Below are 19,802 nucleotides of genomic sequence, written 5' to 3' on the forward strand. Positions count from 1 at the left end.
TTTTGAGAAAATATTGCATACTATGCAACAGCATTATTAAATCTTACAAATAAAAACTGGCAGCAAGTAGTGCAGCATCAGTGGAGAGGAAAACTTAATGTTTCAGGATCAATTTTTATTTTCAGACTTTTCATCATTTATTTTATTTAAACAGCACTTTAACTATGTGAAAAATGTTAAAGAATAATTCTTGCAAATATTTTAAGTGACCTATTATTTTATCATCATGCTGGAACTTTTGAAAAACATTAGGATCAATAAATCACCAGGGCCAGACATGATATATCCAAGGTTATTATGTGAAGCGAGAGAAGAGATTGCTGTGTCTTTGGTGACGACCTTTGCGTCCTCACTGGCCACAGGAGTAGTGCCACATGATTGGAGGGTCGCAAATGTTGTTCCAAAGGGAGTAGGGATAACCCTGGGAACTACAGACCAGTGAGTCTTACTTCAGTGGGTGGCAAATTACTGGATAAGATTCTTAGAGACAGGATTTATGAGCATTTGGAGAAGCATAGGCTGATTAGAGACAGTCAGCATAGCTTTGTGTGGGGCAGATCGTGCCTCATGAGCCTGATTGAATTCTTTGAGGATGTGACAAAGCACATTGATGAAAGTAGAGCAGTGGATGTGGTGTACATGGATTTTAGTAAGGCGTTTGATAGGGTTCCTCATGAAAGGCTCATTCAAAAAGTCAGGAGGCATGGGATGCAGGGAAACATGGCAGTATGGATTCAGAATTGGCTCGCCCATAGAAGACAGAGAGTGGTTGTAGATGGAGTGTATTCTGCCTGGAGGTCAGTGACTAGTGGTGTTCTGCAGGGATCTGTTCTGGGACCCTTGCTCTTTGTGATTTTTATAAATGACTTGGATGAGGATGTGGAAAGGTGGGTTAGTAAGTTTGCTGATGACACGAAGGTTGGTGGTGTTGTGGATAGTGTAGAAGGTTGCTGTAGATTACGACAGGACATTGATAGGATACAGAGCTGGACTGAGAAGTGGCAGATGGAGTTCAACCCAGAAAAGTGTGAAGTGATACACTTTGGAAGATTGAATTTGAAGGCAGAATACAAGGTTAATGGCAGGGCTGTTAGCAGTGTGTAGGAATCGAGGGATCTTGAGGTCCACATCCATAGATCTCTCAAGGTTTCCACGCAGATTGATAGGGTTGTTAAGAAGGCATATGGAGTGTTGGCCTTCATTAGTCGGGGTATTGAGTTCAAAAGCTGCGAGGTAATGTTACAGCTCTATAGAACTCTGGTAGACCACACTTGGAGTATTGTGTTCAGTTCTGATTACCTCATTATAGGAAGGATGTGGAAGCTTTAGAGAGGGTGGAGAGGAGATTTAACAGTATGCTGCCTGGACTGGAGAGAATGTCTTATGAGGATAGGTTGAGTGAGCTAGGGCTTTATTCTTTGGAGAGAAGGAGGATGAGAGGTGACTTTACAGAGGTGTACAAGTTGATAAGAGGCATAAATTGAGTGGACAGTCAGAGACTTTTTCCCAGGGCGAAAATGGCTAACATGAAGGGGCATAATTTTAAGGTGATTGGAGGAAGGTATAAGGGGGATGTCAGGGGTAAGTTTTTTACACAGACAGTGGTGGGTGTGTGGAATGCACTGCCTGCAGAGGTTGTGGGGGCAGATACCTTAGGGACATTTAAGAGACTCTTAGATAGTCACAAGAATGATAGAGAAATGGAGGGCTATGTGGGAGGGAAGGGTTAGATAGATATTAGAGCAGGATAAAATGTCGGCACAACATCATAGGATGAAGGACCTGTACTGTGCTGTAATGTTCTATATTCTATGAAGTATGTCTCAGAGTCTGGAATGGAATGAGAACTCCATAGAGCTTCTATGCGTCGTCTTCTCCAACTTTGATAAGAGATCCAAGAAAACCCTGGAAGACAGTGAAAGTTTGAAGTGTTTTTCCTGGGGTTATGTGACTCTTTGTTGAAGCTAAGTCAGATGATTAGGAGAACCATCTTAAAAAATTACTGCTCAAGCATTTCTTTAACCTTGTTAGTGCATTATAAATAACTAAAATAAGCAATGCATGTCAACAGCAATAGCAAGTATAACATGCATATTTTTATTGTTCTGTCACACTGCATCCTGTGGATAGAAAGGAAAGGTTATAGTAAATATTTAATGTAACATAAATGCATTATATATGAAAGATGCATCAAAACTTGAATGGCTGCAGAATAAAAAAAATCTGTTTTCTTTGCTTTTTTGTCGCTACAATAAACTGAATATTGCACAAATCATATCATTGTGGATTGCTTTAGTGCAAAATCTAGATTTGGCAGTTTGATAGGTCACAACAATAGACTTTAGTCAGGTAAACAATAGTGATGGATCTTTCATTTTACTTTAGACACTAGCTGAATCAAAAACTTTCAAAGGTAAATCAGAGCTGTTTCTGTTGGTGGAAGCCATAAAAAATCCATTAATTATTCCAGGAATGACAGGAGATTATGAAAGCTGTCATCTGACTGTGCCCTGTAACAACTGCAATTATCTTTCTGCAAATGAATTCAGTCTCACCAATGATTAGGCCTTTTTTATTTTATATAGTAAATTAAATCAAATTCCTTGACACTTGAATGACTAGTAACCATAATAAAGACTGTAAATGTCAGAATGCATTGAAATTTCCATGCCAAATGATAAATCATTAGAAGTTAATTGTAGTTCATCACAAAATGCTTGTCATTGACATTTATAATGTAAACAGGTTCCATAACCACTGGGATAATTAATATAAGGAGCATTTTAAATAGATGTTCAGAGAGAACTGAATACATGTTAATTCCATGAGATGTTCTTTAAAACATTTTCAATATCAGGTTAAATGAATTCTGCCATTACTTGAAGGAGCTCCCAGAACCCCAGGAGGATGACTGTTCTACATTTTGTTGGGATCTCCATGAGAATATCTGTAAATTCATTTTTTATGCATGTTTTAAAAACCCAAATGAAATGCAGTTATACTCTATCACTGCCATCTAGAGGAACGCAGGACAAATTGCACAGTAAACCAACCAACAGCCCTGTCAATCCAAGTAGTGGCAATCAACTTGGAAGAAAGTTTGGGCAAATAAATTATAAGCTGCTCTTGTATCAATAAACGGTTGAGGCCAGTGAAAAAAGCACATTAGTTACTTTAAAACTTATTGTATGTTACTATTTTCCACAAAAGCCCATTTTGCTTTACAACTTTTGCAAGATTATATATATGTGCCCAGAAATAGGATTGTCTGGCATTTTATTTTTAGGGAATTATTATGCCAAATGGGAGTTTGCCCAGAGCTGATCACACAAGCAAACATTTCTGGGTGAAATTGCAGCAATCACAAATTTGAACTGGGCACCTGATCTTTTTCTTGAAATCAAGTACGCACCTACTGACATCTTTATTCAGGTAAAGCCTATCTGTACCTTACCCAACATAAACTGAAACTCAGAGGTCCAAGCTATGACCATTTGTGGAACATAGTCTACCTTTTCCCTGCAACTTCTGTCTCCTCCATGAGTGTCAGTCGTTCAGTGTCACTGCCATGTGACCCCTGGAATGAATGTTAGCTTGAGCACACTCTGCTGAATTTGTAAGTTATGTAAGTAGCCTGTGGTCATTTGCTCAGTGACATCTCCCACTGTCAGCAGAGTATCCCTTTAAATGGCAAGGAAAGCAACAGAATACTACAATGTGCTCCTAGTTCTACTGAGACTCTTCCACGATGGTCATCGTGTGGTGCTTTGTGCTCCAACTTATGTCAGTGACAGCAGAAATAACCATTGGTATTGGTTTATTATTGTCACTTGTACCGAGGTACAGTGAAAAAATTGTCTTGCATACCGTTTGTACAGATCAATTCATTACACAGTGGATTGGTGTAGTACAGGGTAAAAACAATAACAGAGTATAGAGTAAAGTGTCACAGCTACAGAAGAAGTGCAGTGCAGGTAGACAATAAGGTGCAAGGTCATAACAAGGTAGATTGAGAAGTCATGACATTGGCATGATGTACTCTGGGTAAAATGGATTTTTATGTGCTTAATACTGACAAACCTCATACAACACGATCTCATTGCTAGCCTCATGGCCCAATGCAATAAACTCTTCAGTGTCCAAAACTAAACCCTGAGAGGCAAGTGCCACGAAATGATTGCTCAGCCTGAGTGGCCTTTAGATTTTCCTTCATTAATTACCTCACAGCTATGCAGACCTCAACTTTTGATAGCTGTAACAGATCAATAGTTACACTGCTCACAGGGAATTAGTGACTTCAGAAGATAAGACTTACTTGTGACTGAAAATCAATTTTAAAAAGTTTGCTTCATCCCTTTCAAAATAAATGGTGACAAATGAAACAAAATAAAAGGGGCTGTAAGACACATGATTGCTTATTACACCTCTCACAATCACTGGGGACAAAGTGTCCATTCATTGAGATGCTTTCCTTTTTCCTTTATTATTAATGGAAGTACAAGGTAACCTATTAATACTGCCTAACTGAAACAAACAGAAGAAAAATAAGAGAAGCACAGAGGATAATATGTTTATTCCGCAAAACAAAATTGTGCAGAAGGTGGTTTACTTCAAATTTTGAAGCAATATTTTTTTATGCAAGAAATAACTCTCTCATCCTGTTTCCACTATTTTTCTTCTAGTTTAACAGCACAGGTCATGGAAGCAGTTGCAGCCAAGCTATTATGCTTGTTACTGATGGAGCAGTGGATACATATGATACTGTATTTGCAAAATACAACTGGCCTGATCGAAAGGTAAGCATCAAACATTTTACATTAAATTTTAGGATTTATTTAATCATTATACAGTTGCCTATTGTGCTCTTGGACTAATTGGCTGGGAATCTTAAGTTCTGAACTGACACTGCAGTTCAGTGCTGAGGGAATGCTATATCACTAGAGGTGCTGACTTTCATAAATGACATAAACCGAGACCTTCCCTGCTGTCAGATGGATGCAAAGATTTTAAAGTACTATGCCAAAGAACCTCATTGGAATTATTCACACTAACCTGAGCAATATTTTCCCATAATTATTATTTAAAAAACTGCTTATTTAATTGTTATCACATATGTGAGAGCTTGCTGTGTGCAAATTAGCTTCTGTATATCTGACAATAGAAAGTGATTAATCTTCAAAAGTCTTCACTGGCTGTAAGAACTTTAAGACATTCTGACAGGAATGTGAAAGCTGCAAGGTAGATGGTAGTCATGTTTTCTTCTTTCTTTCCTTGTGGCACATAAACATCTCTCCTAATTGTGTCTTCTTAAAAATCTTCATAGGGTTACTGGTTAATTGTGTAAACTAAGCACTGCCTGATCCATTTAGCAGCCACCTCACCTTTAGACAAATGATAACTGATTCAATTACACAACACTGATTGCATTGCAGTCTTAACACATTCTAATATGTTTAAAATATATAGAGAAAATTGCAATTAGGCATTGAAGCCAGATGATGATTGTGATATCATCTAAGAAACAGAAGCAAAAAAAGACCATAGAATCCCTCGAGCCTGTTCACCAGTCAATAAGATAATATTTGAACTTCAGCATCAACAACATCTCCATACTTCTTGATTCCCTGGGTGCTGAAAAATCTGTCACACTCTAGAGTATAATTGTAACTTGAGTATCCACAATTGTCATGAATATCAAACTCTGAAGATTCACAACCTCACAGTGAAAAAAAGATTCCCCTCATCTCGGTCCTAAATGACAAACCTTTATGCCGAGATTATAACTCCAATTGAAAGCTCTCCAAAAGAATACAAGAAAATAGGAACAGTATCGGCCACTCTGCCCCTCAAGTCTGCCCCACCACTCAATATGATCATTGCTGCTCTGTCCCAGCCCTCAATTCCACTCTGTACCAGTTCCACTTAGCCCTCAATTGCTTAATCTTTCAAAAATGTATCTTGCTGCTCAGCATTTAACCTGTCAAGCCAATAAGTGATGTGCTCGTTTGACACAAGTTTTTGATAACTTTTTAACCATTGGAAATGCAGCATTTATATCAAATTATTTACTCAGCCGTATGCCAAAAAATAATCCATTGACAAGAGCTAGTTCTAAATTAGTCAAACAGACCCTCTGCATAAGAGGCCTTTTCTGTTAAAACTGTCAGATTACCATTGTGTTGTTGTGTGTAATTGAACTGTTTTATTATGATAATACCTCAAATGGAATATTTTTTGTTGTAGTGCAGGGAGTCAAATTGTCCCTTGTAGTCTGCATAATTGAAGCATTGTCAACTCTTGAATGTCGAGATGCTCAAAGAATTTTGTGAAGGTGTAACTAATTTTCTGCATTCTCTGTTACAATCTCAACCCCTTGTTCCACTGGTAGTAAAATAACTGGATTTGCACATCATTTAAAGGGCAGTTTTAAGCTTTGTTTAAAGTGAAAACTACTTCAAAAGCAAATGCAATCACTGTTGCAGCCATTGTGTGCTTCAGGATTCATAATCGATAGGACATTGAAAAGGTGGCAACATCTTTAAATCCATTGAGGAGACCTAAGTGGAGTTGATTTGTTCTCTCGCAAGTGTCAGAGACTTTATAAAGGGTAATTTGGTTAGGTTCAGTAAATGAAGTACTAGATTTTGGGATAAGAAAGAAATGGACATCAATACTGGAGTGGAATTGTCAACTATTGTTTAAAATGCAGTTTAAAAGACTGATGTGTTGTAGAAATCCTGGCACAAACTAATAAAGCTGGCTTTAATGCTTTAGGTTCGATAGGCACTGTTTGTAGATTTAAAAAAAACACTTGTAAGTTCAATCATGAATGCTTTGCTTTCTCTAACCAGACACAATCACTGGCAGAAAATAATATGTTGGTCAGAATAAACTTAGATATGTTAGCACATTAGCAGAGTATTAGAGACACCTGATGAGACAAACTGAGAATTGCTTCAGCCTGCAGGAGGTAATATCAGATGAACTATAGATAACTATGCCCTTTCACGCTTACTCTTTCTTTGTAGCTGACTACAAAATATTTTAAATGGTGGAGATGATAGCCAAGTGTTTGCTTTTGGATTGTTTCGCAGTGTGATCAGCAGTTGTGGATGCCAAAGGTATTCCTTTGGTCTTCTAGGTTTTTAACCTAGTATTTATTTGTCTTCAACTAATGCAGAAAGCTTTGAATCTCAGTCAATAAATAAATTGAATTAGAAACTTAGATGCATTGCTCGGCTTTTTTTTCAGTGCCACACAAGTGAAAATAGACCTTTTTCCAGTGTTGAATGTGATTACAATTGCACCATTTCAGAAATTTATCTGGTACTCTGGTTGTGAATTGTACTTTCAATGTCCATGTTAGCTGCCTACTTAATGACATCATTCTCTATGCAGTGCTCCTGCAGAGTTTGCCCTTGTACTACCTCAATGCACTGTTGTAATGAATTAATCTGTATGGATGGCATGCAAGACACGTTTTTCACTGTACCTCGGTACATGTGACAATAATAAACCAATTTACCAATCTAGACACTGTCAGAACAGCTAGATTTAAGTACTTCAGGTCACCAAAGAAGTCCCACTCTGATACTGAGATTTTGATCCGGGTTAAGTTCCCTTTAATATATTCACTGAAATCTTTTCCTTTAGCTTCTCTCTCTCTCTCTCTCTCTCTCTCTCTCTCTCTCTCTCTCTCTCTCTCTCTCTCTCTCTCTCTCTCTCTCTCTCTCTCTCTCTCTCTCTCTCTCTCTCCCTCCCTCCCTCCCTCCCTCCCTCCCTCCCTCCCTCTCTCTCTCTCTCTCTCTCTCTCTCTCTCTCCCTCTCTCTCTCTCTCTCTCTCTCTCTCCCCACCCCCAGCACACAACCCTTGACATATCTTTCAACCCCTAATCCATCAGTTACAAACTTCTGCACTCCCAATCCATCAATCTTTTGGCCTCGAGGCCTTAATCTGATGACCAGTCCCTGACCTGGTCGGGCCACTCATCCTCACAAGCAAACCTCCCAAGATCCAAAGGTGTTTGAAAATCGAAAGAACTGCAGATGATGGAAATTGGAAATAAAAAGGGAAATTCTGGAAATACTCAGTAGATCAAACAGCACCTGTGGAAAGCGAAACAGGATTAATGTCTTAAGACCCTTCTGCAGAGAAATAATGGAGTACTGTGTTCAGAAGACACAGGTTTTTCGATTACTGGTCGCTTGCCTCCATACTGAGGAAGATATACTACTTGAAGAAGAGAGAGCTTCAGTCTTGTGCCCAAGATTTGCCCCTCACCATTTCTCTTGTCACTATTTGAAGGATATGACGAAGGCAACTTTGATATCTTTACACCTGCATTTTTTTTTATTAAGTTAAGATACGTGGACTTTGCAGGCTGAGCCAGCATTTAATTGACAATCAGTAGTTGTCCTTGAGAAAATGGTAGTGAGCTGCTTTCTTGAACTGCTTCATTCCTTGAGGTGTGAGTATACCCACAATGCTGTTCAGGAGGGAGTTCCAGGATCTTGAGCCAGTAACAGTGAAGAAACGGCAATATACTTCCAAGCCAGGATGGTGTGTGGCTTGGCAGGCTACTTCCAGGTGGTGGTGTTCCCATGCTTTTGCTGCCCTTGTCCTTCCAGCTGGTGGAGGTCATGGGTTTGGAAGATGCTGTCTAAGGAGTCTTGGTGAGTTACTGCAATGCATCCTGTAGATGGTATAAACTGCTGCTACTGTGCCTCAGTAGTAAAGTGAATGAATGGTTGTGGACAGGGTGTCTAACAAGCGGGCTGCCATGTCCTGTATGGTGTCAAGCTTCTTGAGTGTCATTGAATTTGCACTTGTCCAGGCAAGTGCATTTCTTGACCATTGGTGAAACCACTCCTTTATTAATGAAGCATTGTTAGAATTAGCTCAGCAAGCTCTACCTTGCATCCATGGATGGTGCAATTAACTAACTGCAAGTTACAAAAGAAAGGTTAACCAGGAAGGGAAATGCAACAAAAGTCCAAGCTAGCTCAGCAGGTCATGTCCAGGACATCTCACATTCTGAATTTATATGGCAAAAGGTCAAGTAAGATGGAAATTCAGCATGAAACTTCAAGATAGTCATTTATAAGTGACATGAAGCTACACCATTCCTGCTTCTTCTGTTGAGATACCTTTACAGATCCTTCTGTTATTTCTACTGATAGCATACCACATCTGTTAGCATCATTTGAATATTTCTAGCTATCATTAATTTGTAAAAAAATTAATCTCGGAATTGGCATACTAAAGGAGATATGTAATGATTACACAGTTCCATGCAAATTGATAGCCATTGCCATTGTCAAATCCAATAAAAGTCCTCTCCTCCCATGACCCTGATGACTGATGAATTTCCCATGTTGTTATAAATTATTCTAACTACAGGCACTTAGATCTGGCAATTGAAGTATTTTTTTAATAACTTCAAGATACGATTATGGCTGGCGTACAAAACTTAAAAAGCTCATTGAGGGATCAGGAAATTAGTGAAGCCTCTTTCTGGCAACGAGTGAATTATTCCTCGAAGTTTATTTTAATGTAATTCTTATCCCTTTTGGTGTATTTTTGTCCAGTCTTCCATCCTCATTTCTGTTAGTTAGCTGTTCCTAGATTCCTATAGAAACAGCACAGTGACATATCCACGGTGTGTCCCACCTTCTCTGATCATGAAGGATGGCTGTCATTGATTCCATACATCACTGGCCAAGGTTGTTTGCACACTCCTTGTCTTTCATTTACTAAATTCTTAGCCATCCTACAATACCAAGCATAATTCTGTTATAATGCTCCTTTTCTGAGCTAATTTTTTTTTAAATTCCCTTTTCATCTGTCTGTCTCTCTCTTCCTCTTGCTGTCAAGCCAGTCTCTTTCTATCCCTCTTTATATACTGTTTTTTATATTTACTTTGGATAAAATTCAGCCTTTTTTTACTTTCTCTATCCTTTTCTTTCTTTGGCTAGGGAGAGCCACTCCATATGACACTCATGAGGTCCCTAATGAAACATTTACATTCTTGCTTTAATTTAATATCGGCTCAAAGTTGCAGTGTTTTTACCACAATTTAGTGTGATGTCATAAAAGTCCAATTAATGTTGTTCACCATCAAACTCATTATTGCAGCAATTGATTCTGTTGATTGTCAAACCTTTGGATTTTAAGGAAAAGCTCTCCTTGACATGTCCTTAACAAACTAAAGCACCACTAATGCAGTGGAAGCACATTAACACGCTCCATTAACACTAACATACAAATTAATGCATAAATTAGTTGTAACGCTGCGTGCAAACAAAATCATCATGACTTTGATGCTGGGATAGATATGTGAGAGAGGACTTTTTTCCCTGGAGAGAGAAATAATTATTTCAAAAGCAAAGCTGCTAATTAACCTATATTTAATTCAACATTATTAATCACTTATCCTACACTTGATGTCATTGCTGTCTGTGTAAAACCTTGAATCTCTTTGGGCTGAATATTTTTGCTTCTATCGGAGAGAAAGGAATGCTGGAGAAATACAAACAATGATCTAAAGGACAAAACTGGGGACATGAAAATAATGGAGAACTAAAAAAAATCTATTGGGTAACCGTGCAGGATACACTCTGCGTGCTTGCAGGTGATTAGTGAAACCACATTGTCGTGCTGTCTTACAAAGTAAAATCTTAAGTCATGCAATGCACGTAAGGTGCAATTTTTCAAATCATGCTAGAAATATGTATATAAACTAAAATACATACTTTTTCTTGGCAGTGTTGCAAGCCAACAGATTTAGCCATGCTGTGACTTTTGGTTGGATTCTACCTGAACTGAGGCCCCAGACAGGTTTCAGGAAGTGTGTGCATATTTCCTGCTCTATATATGCCCACAAGACATTTGTTAGAAATAATAATCCACAAAAAGTGCTTGAAGAACTCAGCAGGTCAGGCAGCATCTATGGAGAGAAATAAATAGTCGACGTTTCGGGCCAAGATTCTTCATCAGGACTGGAAAGGAAGAGGGCAGAAGCCAGACTAAGAAGGTGGGGGGAGGGGGAGGAGCATACGCAGGCAGGTGATAGGTGAGTTCAGGTGATAGGAGAGTCCGGGAGAGAGGCGGAAGGTAGGTGTCATTCATTATCTAAATCTGAAATACTCCTGAGAGCAGAAAGAAAACCTAATGGGTTTTTGAGGTTTCCTCTCCAAGAATGGTTTTCTTGTGCACCTCCCAAAATAACACTCAATGAACATCGCTACTGCTGCTCATACAGCTTCCAACCCCAAGCCACACCCTTTCATTTTCATTCCCTTTATTCCCATTCCCATCTCTGCACTACTTTTAACTTACAGGTCCTTTGCCCTGTGAAACTAAAAAAAAACACATGGTGTGTTTCTTTTCCTGCTGAATTGAGGTTATTGGACTTCTTGTGCTACTGGTCAGCAGCCTGTGAGGGAAGGTAATTGCTGCTGGATTCTAGTGCCGCCTTCTTCAAGATAGGACATCATAGTTCTGAGACACATGTACCCAGCACTACCTTCTTAATGTAATTCCATCCAGTTTGGCTTGAGTCAGAAAGAAACTTTTATATTTTTTGTGACCAGAAATCATGCTGTGTTCCCAATAGTCCTGCTGTAGACATTTTTGAGAAACTTAATAAATTAACTGGAAGTTAATTGAGTGAGTCAAATGTTGCATGGCCTGGTTATCCTTTGGTCTGCCACTGAAGTGAACAGATGGAAGCCTTTTTTTAAGACTCCATTCTATGTTCTATATATACCATCATATTTCATCCATTTCGCATAAATTTGTGTGAATCATTACTATAATGGGTATGATCCACTTGTGAAAGTACTTGTACCAACCACTGGCAGGTGCAAACCTTTTTCTAATATAACAGTACAATTCACTTTCTTCATATTTTGACAAACTACCTGCCATAAGTAAATTCAAGCCAATAACTAGTTGTACAAAAGCCTGTCTTTCAGTTAGTATTTCATTAATAATATGGAGGAATATATTGCCTGTAATGGTTTCAGCAGAAATTTCATGCATGAGTGCCTGGAGGTAAAATAAATCATAACAGAAAATCAGCAAGTAACTCATCAAAAAATGCTCATGCATTCCATCCAGTGAGACCAACAGGGAAGATAATGTTCAACATATTCGAGAAGATCATCTATCCAGGAAAAGCCTTAAATCTGATCATAAAAATAAGGACCAAAATCTTATACAAACAATTAATATAATTTGAGTTAGAAAATTAAATATTTAGTTATCAATTTGGAATAAGTGAGTAGTTTTGTGAAATGTAATTGCTTGGATCTTGTTGGTAAATGGAAGTAAGTCAAACATGGAAAGACTGCGCTTACAAATGGAGAATCTCCCATGTTTGACAGATTTGGAACAGCCAATCTAACAGTTCTCTCCACCCCCAAGCTCCCCACGGAGTCTAGCACTGGAGTTCCATCTTGCCAAGCCTCCCCAGCACTTTTCCCTGGGGAATCTGGTCTTGCATCCTGCACTGGGTTAGATCTGTCACAGGATCTAATGTCATTGATTCCAGTAGAGATTGTAAAGCCATGGGTATGTAATAAAAGGAAATAAAACTTACTTTAAAAATTACTTTAGTTTTGTTTTATGTTTTTAATATTTAAAAAGTATCTTAGATTCTTTTAGCACTTTTTTAAATAAAAATACCCACTTCCATAATATTTCTGAAGTGTCTGATGTTTGGAGACATCTTAAAAGTATAAAAAAGATCCTCACTCCCTTGACAAGCAGCAATGCTAGGGGTGGGTCTTTGGCAGCTATCGGGCCTTTCAGTCAGATTTTTGGTCAGTTCTTCTTTTGCACTTCATTGGAAACCCAGCCACCTTTCAGCCCTTACCACTAGAGTCCAGGACTCTTCAGCCCAACAGGGTAGCCTCTCTCCACCTGAATTTGATTAGTACAGACATGAGCTGTGTGCAGATTCTGGATAGCAAATCTGGCCAACAAAATATTAGCCATTATTTACTGAACAAACACAGAATGTATGTGCTTTTCAAGTTGTACAATGAATGCTTAAATATAAAGTTATGCAGAACTGTGCTTGGGACTTGGATTATTGTATAGCCCAGGAGATGTGAAATATTCACCTATATGGTGATGACTGGTATTTGTAAATTAAATGACTCAGTTTCATTTCAATTCCCTTCAGTCATCTGCTAGATCTGATAGTAGAGTGAGTTTGAATCCTACTTCCAAATGATATTTGAACTTGTCTTCCCTCATTGATCAAATTTAATCAGTGCTTGGTCAGGCTGCTGCATGAGATGCTCTCTGACAGCAAAATGCCCACATTAGACAAAAGGAACAGAGACAAAGCTACCAAGGTCAGTACAATTATAGAGAACACAATTTGCTGGCCAATCAGGGAGCAGTATTGACACCTGCCATGTAAAGGAACATGACCCACTGAGCAGCTGCACTCAGCCAAATTTAAGGAGAAAAATATAAACAATAAAGCAAGAAATGGCTCACTTTAAACAGGCATATATCCATGAACAGAGAACTGCTGTAATATTTACAACTATTAACTAGCAAAAGATAATGGAGTCAAAATCGGCCAGGAGATTAGAGGTTCAAGAAATGAAATACGTTTTTTTTATCAGTAAAGCTGTTGGGATTGCCATGTTGATTGAAAATAAAGCAAAATGATTTTAATGACTTATGTTGCAATTACTCAACTGTCTACTTGTGCAACCCTAGTTCTTGCACTCTTGAGTTCTAGTTATGTGCATTTATGAGTCAAATATTAAAGTTTATTGGTTTATATCATTTATACTATTACATTCATTGAATATAGGTTTTTCACATCTGTCATAATCAACCTTTTAAGATAAAAGGGTGATATCCTTCATTGCTAATGCTTATATCATCATGCAGTTCATAGACCTTACAGAGTGCTTAGGTCTCATAATAGTCTCCACAGCAGTTTATGCCCTAATAAATCATACAGGCTTTGCAGAGTTGTTCCCAATAGTAATGAATCCTTCTGTTGCAATTTCCAGTTCAGAGACACAAATAATGAAGCAAAGCTGCCCCATCTGGCTGTTCAGTAAGAATGCCATTCTTCAGTTAACTCAGTCAGTGCACTGCAGGGGAGCAGTTTGTTCAGGCATGACAAAGGTCACCGTGCTAGCAGGAGTGAATCATAGCTCTTGGAGACATGACTGACAGTAACAAATGAAGGTGTTTATGAACTTTTATCATTGAAATTGCTTTTATTAGTTGCGCTGTCAGTTATTTTTATTTCTGAAAACGTCTGCTGACTTTTATTCTTATTCATTTTTTCCCAATAAAATCAAGATACATTCTCTATCTCTTTCCTATTATGGTACTTTTCAATGTTTGTCAGAGATTTAATCTCCACACAACAAATATAATATGTACTTAATTCTTGATTAAGTCTTTAATTTCATTTGTATTTTGCTTTTTAAAGAAACAGCATCCATATTCCCTTTGATTCTAGGTTTGTGGAAGCTGTCTTAGTTTATATTAGTTTGACTTCAAAAGTATTTTTCAAATAGATTATTTGTATGATTCAGACAATTGTATAACGTATTAATCAGACACATTGTATAATTGCTTTCTTGTCACACACAAAATAATCATTGTAATCCACAAACAGTATCACATCTACCACAGGAATTACTATGGTGTTCCTGGTGAAGACTTCTTATCTTTTACTGTTCAGTACATTCTGCAGTAGCCTTACTTTAATCAAGGTCCCAGTGACATGTGAACTGTGCAGCTATACATCTATATGGATAAAAGGATTCGAGGGGTGACAAAACAATGTTTTTGTGAGAGAAAAAGTTGGCATAGTTGCAATGGGTTTTGTAAAGTATTGTGCATAACTGTAATCTAAACGACCTAATTTCAAAAGGTTATTTCTTTTAATTCTTGACACATCCTTGATTTTAGTCTTCTTCCAAATGTTAGAGAAGCAAAGTTGTGTGAATGATACATATCTTTAAGTTGAAAATAGCAAGTGTTGATGTCAGAATATAGTAGTTGATTTATGTCCTTGTTCCCCATGTCCTCAGTCCTGGGTGCATGTAGTTCATTCTGCATGTCTTGCTCTTCAGTTCCTGGCCACTGGCTGTTCTGATGGTCCTGGTTGTTTTAAACAATTACTCACAGAGAAGTGGGATTATATTTAAGAAGGAGAAATAACAGAGATTGTGTGCATTACTTTACTTTCTTTGATGTAATAAATGATCACCAGTGTATATTTATTGAAGCTTTTTAGATTACTTCCAGTTCTATTGTTCTGGATGTTAGGTTCTCTTTAGGTAAAACTGGTTTAGTATAGGATCTGCACTTCAACCAAGTTATGAAAATATGTTTCTACCCGACTTTCTTGTGTGCAGAAGGCTAAATCTGTGTTTTCTTGTCTATGAACACTCCACAAATGGGAACAGCTTCCCTCTATCTAACCTTTCTAAACCAATTATTGTACACTTCTCTCAAATCTCCACCTGACTTAAGGAGACCAATCCCAGTTTATCTATTCTCCATTCTAACCTTATTGCTGAAATCCTTCATCCCTCATTCAACAGTAAGTCCCAAAGTTATTCACCATTATGAGGTGAAATATTGGCTTACGTGGTAAATGATACTATATCCTTATTGGAAATCAGGAGGGCTAAAAGAGGACATGAGGTTGCTCTGGCAGACAAGGTGAAAGAGAATCCCAAGGGTTTCTATAGCTATATTAGGAGCAAAAGGATAGTAAGGGACAAAATTGGTCCTCTTGAAGATCAGCGTGGACATCTATGCGTTGAGCCGAAAGAGATGGGAGAGATCTTAAATTAACTTTTTGTGTCTGTATTTACTTGAGAGACAGACAGAGTCTATAGAACTGAGGAAAAAGAGTAGTGAGGTCCTGGACCGTATCTGGATTACGGAAGAGGAGGTGCTGGCTGTCTTGAGGTGAACTAAGGTGGCTAAATCCCCAGGGCCTGATGAGGTGTCCCCTCAGACCTTATGGGAGGTTAGTGCAGAAATTGCAGGGGCCTTGGCAGAGATATTTAGTACGTACTTAGCCACAGGTGAGTACTAGAGGACAGCTAATGTTTCCGTTGTTTAAGAAAGGCTCTAAGAATAAGCCGGGAAATTATAGGCCGGTGAGCCTCATGTCAGTCATGGGTAAATCATTGGAAGGTATTCTGAGGGACAGTGTATATAAGTATTTGGATAGACATGGTCTGATCAGGGATAGTCAACATGGTTTTGTGCATGGCAGGTCATTTCTAAGCAATCTTACAGAGTTTTTCGAGGAGGTTACCAGGAAGGTTGATCAAGTGAAGGCAGTGGATGTTATCTACATGGACTTCAGCAAGACCTTTGACAAAGTCCTGCATGGGAGGCTGGTCCAGAAGGTTAAGTCACTTGGCATTCAGGATGAGGTAGCCAATTGGATTCAACATTGGCTTAGTGGGAGAAGCCAGAGAGTGGTAGTAGATGGTTGTCTATCTGATTGGAGGCCTGTGACAAGTGGTGTGCTGCAGGGATCGGTGCTGGGCTCATTGTTGTTTATCATCCATATTAATGATTTAGATAATCATGTAGTAAACTGGATCAGCAAATTTGTGGATGACACCAAGACTGGACAGCGAGGAAGGCTATCAAGGCTTGCAAAGTGATTTGGACCAGCTGGGAAAATGGGCTGAAAAATGGCAGATGGAATTTAATGCAGACAAGTGTGAGATGTTACACTTTGGGAGAACAAACCAGTGTAAGACTTACACAGTGAATGGTGGGGCACTAAGGTATGTGGTAGAACAAAGGGATCTGGGAATACAGATCCATAGTTCCTTGAAAGTGGCATCACAGGTAGACAGGGTCGTAAAGACAGCTTTTGGCACATTGGCCTTCATAATTCAGGGCACTGAGTACAGGAGTTGGAATGTTATGTTTAGTTTGTAAAGACATTGGTGATGTTGCTGGGACTTGAGAACTTGAGTTATAGGGAAAGGTTGAATAGGTTAGGACTTTATTCCCTGGAGTGCAGCAGAATGAGGGGAGACTTTATAGAGGTATACAAAATCATGAGGGGTATAGATAGGGTGAATGCGTGCAGGCTTTTTCCCCTCAGGTAGGGTGAGACTAGAACTAGGGGTCATAGGTTTAGGGTGAAAGGTGAAATATTTAAGGGGAATCTGAGGGGGAACTTCCTCAGTCAGAGGGTGGTGCGAGTGTAGAACGAGCTGCCAGCGGAAGTGGTCGATGTGGGTTCAATTGTAACACTTAAGAGAAGTTTGGATAGGTGCATAGATGAGAGAGGTATGGAGGGCTATGTTCTGGGTGCAAGTAGATGGGACTAGGCAGAAAATCAGGTTGGCGTGGACTAGATAGGCCAAAGGGCTTGTTTCTGTGCTGTAGTACTCTATGACTCTATGACTCTGTGACTCTATTCTAGACCAATCTGCATCTTACCCAACAAACTGCACAGTTGGAAAAATGTAGATTAGGATCCTACGCCACTAAACACCTCGATGTTCATCTTTGAGAGACTGGGCTTCATGGAATAGAAGGGAGGAAGGGATAAAGAAATATAATTTATTGTTCTATGGGTTGAAATAGGGCTTGTTACTAGTTGGAGTTGAGGATGTTGGTTATTTTAAGCAATTATTGGTAGAAATAAGGGGTGACCGCTCAGCTCGTTTTGATCCCTGTTTGAAGCACACTGTTGATACAGGAACTATGGAGTGGCACAGGGATTGTCCCTGCTATCTTACAGCACCAGAGACCCAGGTTCGATCCTGACCCTGGATGCTTTCTGAGCAGTCTGCCCATTCTCCCTATGACCATGTGGGTTTTCTCTCATATTGTGCTCGTTGGTAGGTTAATTGGCTTCTGTTTGTTGCCTCTAGTGTAGATGGGTGGCAGGAGAATCAGGAGATGGGGTAATTGATGGGGATGTGTGAGAAAAAAATGAGATTAGTGTAGGATTTGGGGGAATGGGATTGCTTTGAGAGCCAGCATAGATTCGATGGGCTTGCATGTTCCCCTTCAATGTTGTAAGAAAATACAAAAAATATGAATAATAGAACAGTCGTGGAGAATACCATTGGTCTCTGGAAAATTATATTGCAGAGTCGCAGCTTGTTCAGAAACCTTATTATAATGTCCTGAATGATAGATAACCTGCCCCACATGAGACAACATTCAGTGCCTGAGGAAGAGTAGCTAGGAGATGCAGGCTGAGGGTCAGGAAGCACAACCAGAAGACCAGCAGGATGAGGAGGATTGAAGGATGGTGAGAGCTCCAAGGAGGTGTTCCTGTGCAACATCATGAGCTTCAATATCTTGCTGAGCAAAGGATGAGGCCAGTGTGGGACAGGCATCAAGGGATTCTCTCACACAGACAATGCTCATGAACACCCTCCACAATCGTTTTGAATAGCTGACCTCCACACTCCGTTCATCCATTACCACCACTGCATTGCACCAATAAACAGCCAAGAGAGCCTGGACCATGTATAATATTCCAACACATGCTTTGGAAGTCTGCTTCTACTGCTTATAACACATCAATGAATGAATCCCTGTTTCTGTGGCGGCACTTGGGGCGGCACATTAGCATAGCGGTTAGCGCAATGCTATTACAGTGCCAGCGATCGGGGTTCGATTCTTGTTGCTGTCTGTAAGGAGTTTGTACATTCTCCCATGTCTGCGTGGGTTTCCTCCGGGAGATTCAGTTTCCTCCCACATTCCAAAGACGTACGGGTAGGTTAATTTGGGTTTAAAAAATGGGTGGCGTGGACTTGTTGGGCTGGAAGGGCCTGTTACCACGCTGTAAATAAAATGTAAAAAAATTTAAACATCTTTCTAAAACATCACAGTATTTCCTGATGAATGGCACCTTGCTTAATGCACTCCATCCACTATACAAAGTACACTTTCCACGGAGGAGCTCCGCACTGCAGGAGTTAACAGTTGTTCAGAGCTTTCACGCTTTGACCTGCTGATCAGCATTAATATGGATATTCATCATTGGAGCCACTGCAGCTGAGAGAAATGTATACAGTACATTGAACAGATTAGCAAGCAAGGGTAGGAAGATATATTGAAGGGTGACCACCTCAAGCCAATTTAGCAATGAGTATTTCTTTACTACCCTGCTCAAGGAATCACTTCTGACTGTCACTATCTCACTTGTTCCTGTAAGATTAAGATTAAGATATCTTTATTAGTCACATGTACATTGAGACACACAGGGAAATGCATCTTTTGCGTAGAGTGTTCTGGGGGCAGCCTGCAAGTGTCGCCACGCTTCCGGCGCCAACATAGCATGCCCACAACTTCCTAACCTGTACGTCTTTTTTTATGTAGCTTTTAATCCCAGGTGCAAATAAAGGCTGGCCGCATTTTGCCATGTGACACTTTTCTTATTCTTTAGCCTTTTGTAGGAGCCCCACCTGCCTTTGTAAGTTATTGAGGAGCAGACCAAATGGGGGAGAAAAATGCCAAGATAGGAATTGACTTTGTATCGCAATCCTTACTCATTCATCCCTTACTTGTATGGCAACTATGGTGTCATTTGTACTTAGATCATATTCAGAGGGAACGGACTAACCACAATGAGGCATTGTGAACGAACGTATCTGGCAGACTCCATTTGGCCTTTGCTTTTGGGGAGGTTAGCACCTCAGTGACCCCTCTGCCTAAGAGGGGAAGCATCTTCATCTCGAGCCTGGTGAGGTGCTGCACTCGAGAGCCCCTTCCCATTTTGGTGACCTCCATCCTACTTGCTGTTATA

General features: G+C 39.4%; 1 protein-coding gene across 1 annotated transcript in view; it reads left to right on the forward strand.

Annotated features, from left to right (window-relative positions):
* The window catches only part of cacna2d3a (calcium channel, voltage-dependent, alpha 2/delta subunit 3a), a 556,823-nt gene that overhangs the window by 315,676 nt on the left and 221,345 nt on the right, over positions 1–19,802 (forward strand). The window contains 1 exon segment of the mRNA XM_052017619.1: positions 4,683–4,796. Within this exon segment, the coding sequence (XP_051873579.1) occupies positions 4,683–4,796 (114 nt within the window).

The sequence above is a fragment of the Pristis pectinata genome, chromosome 6, assembly GCF_009764475.1.
Source record: "Pristis pectinata isolate sPriPec2 chromosome 6, sPriPec2.1.pri, whole genome shotgun sequence".
In the NCBI taxonomy this organism is placed as follows: Eukaryota; Metazoa; Chordata; class Chondrichthyes; order Rhinopristiformes; family Pristidae; genus Pristis; species Pristis pectinata.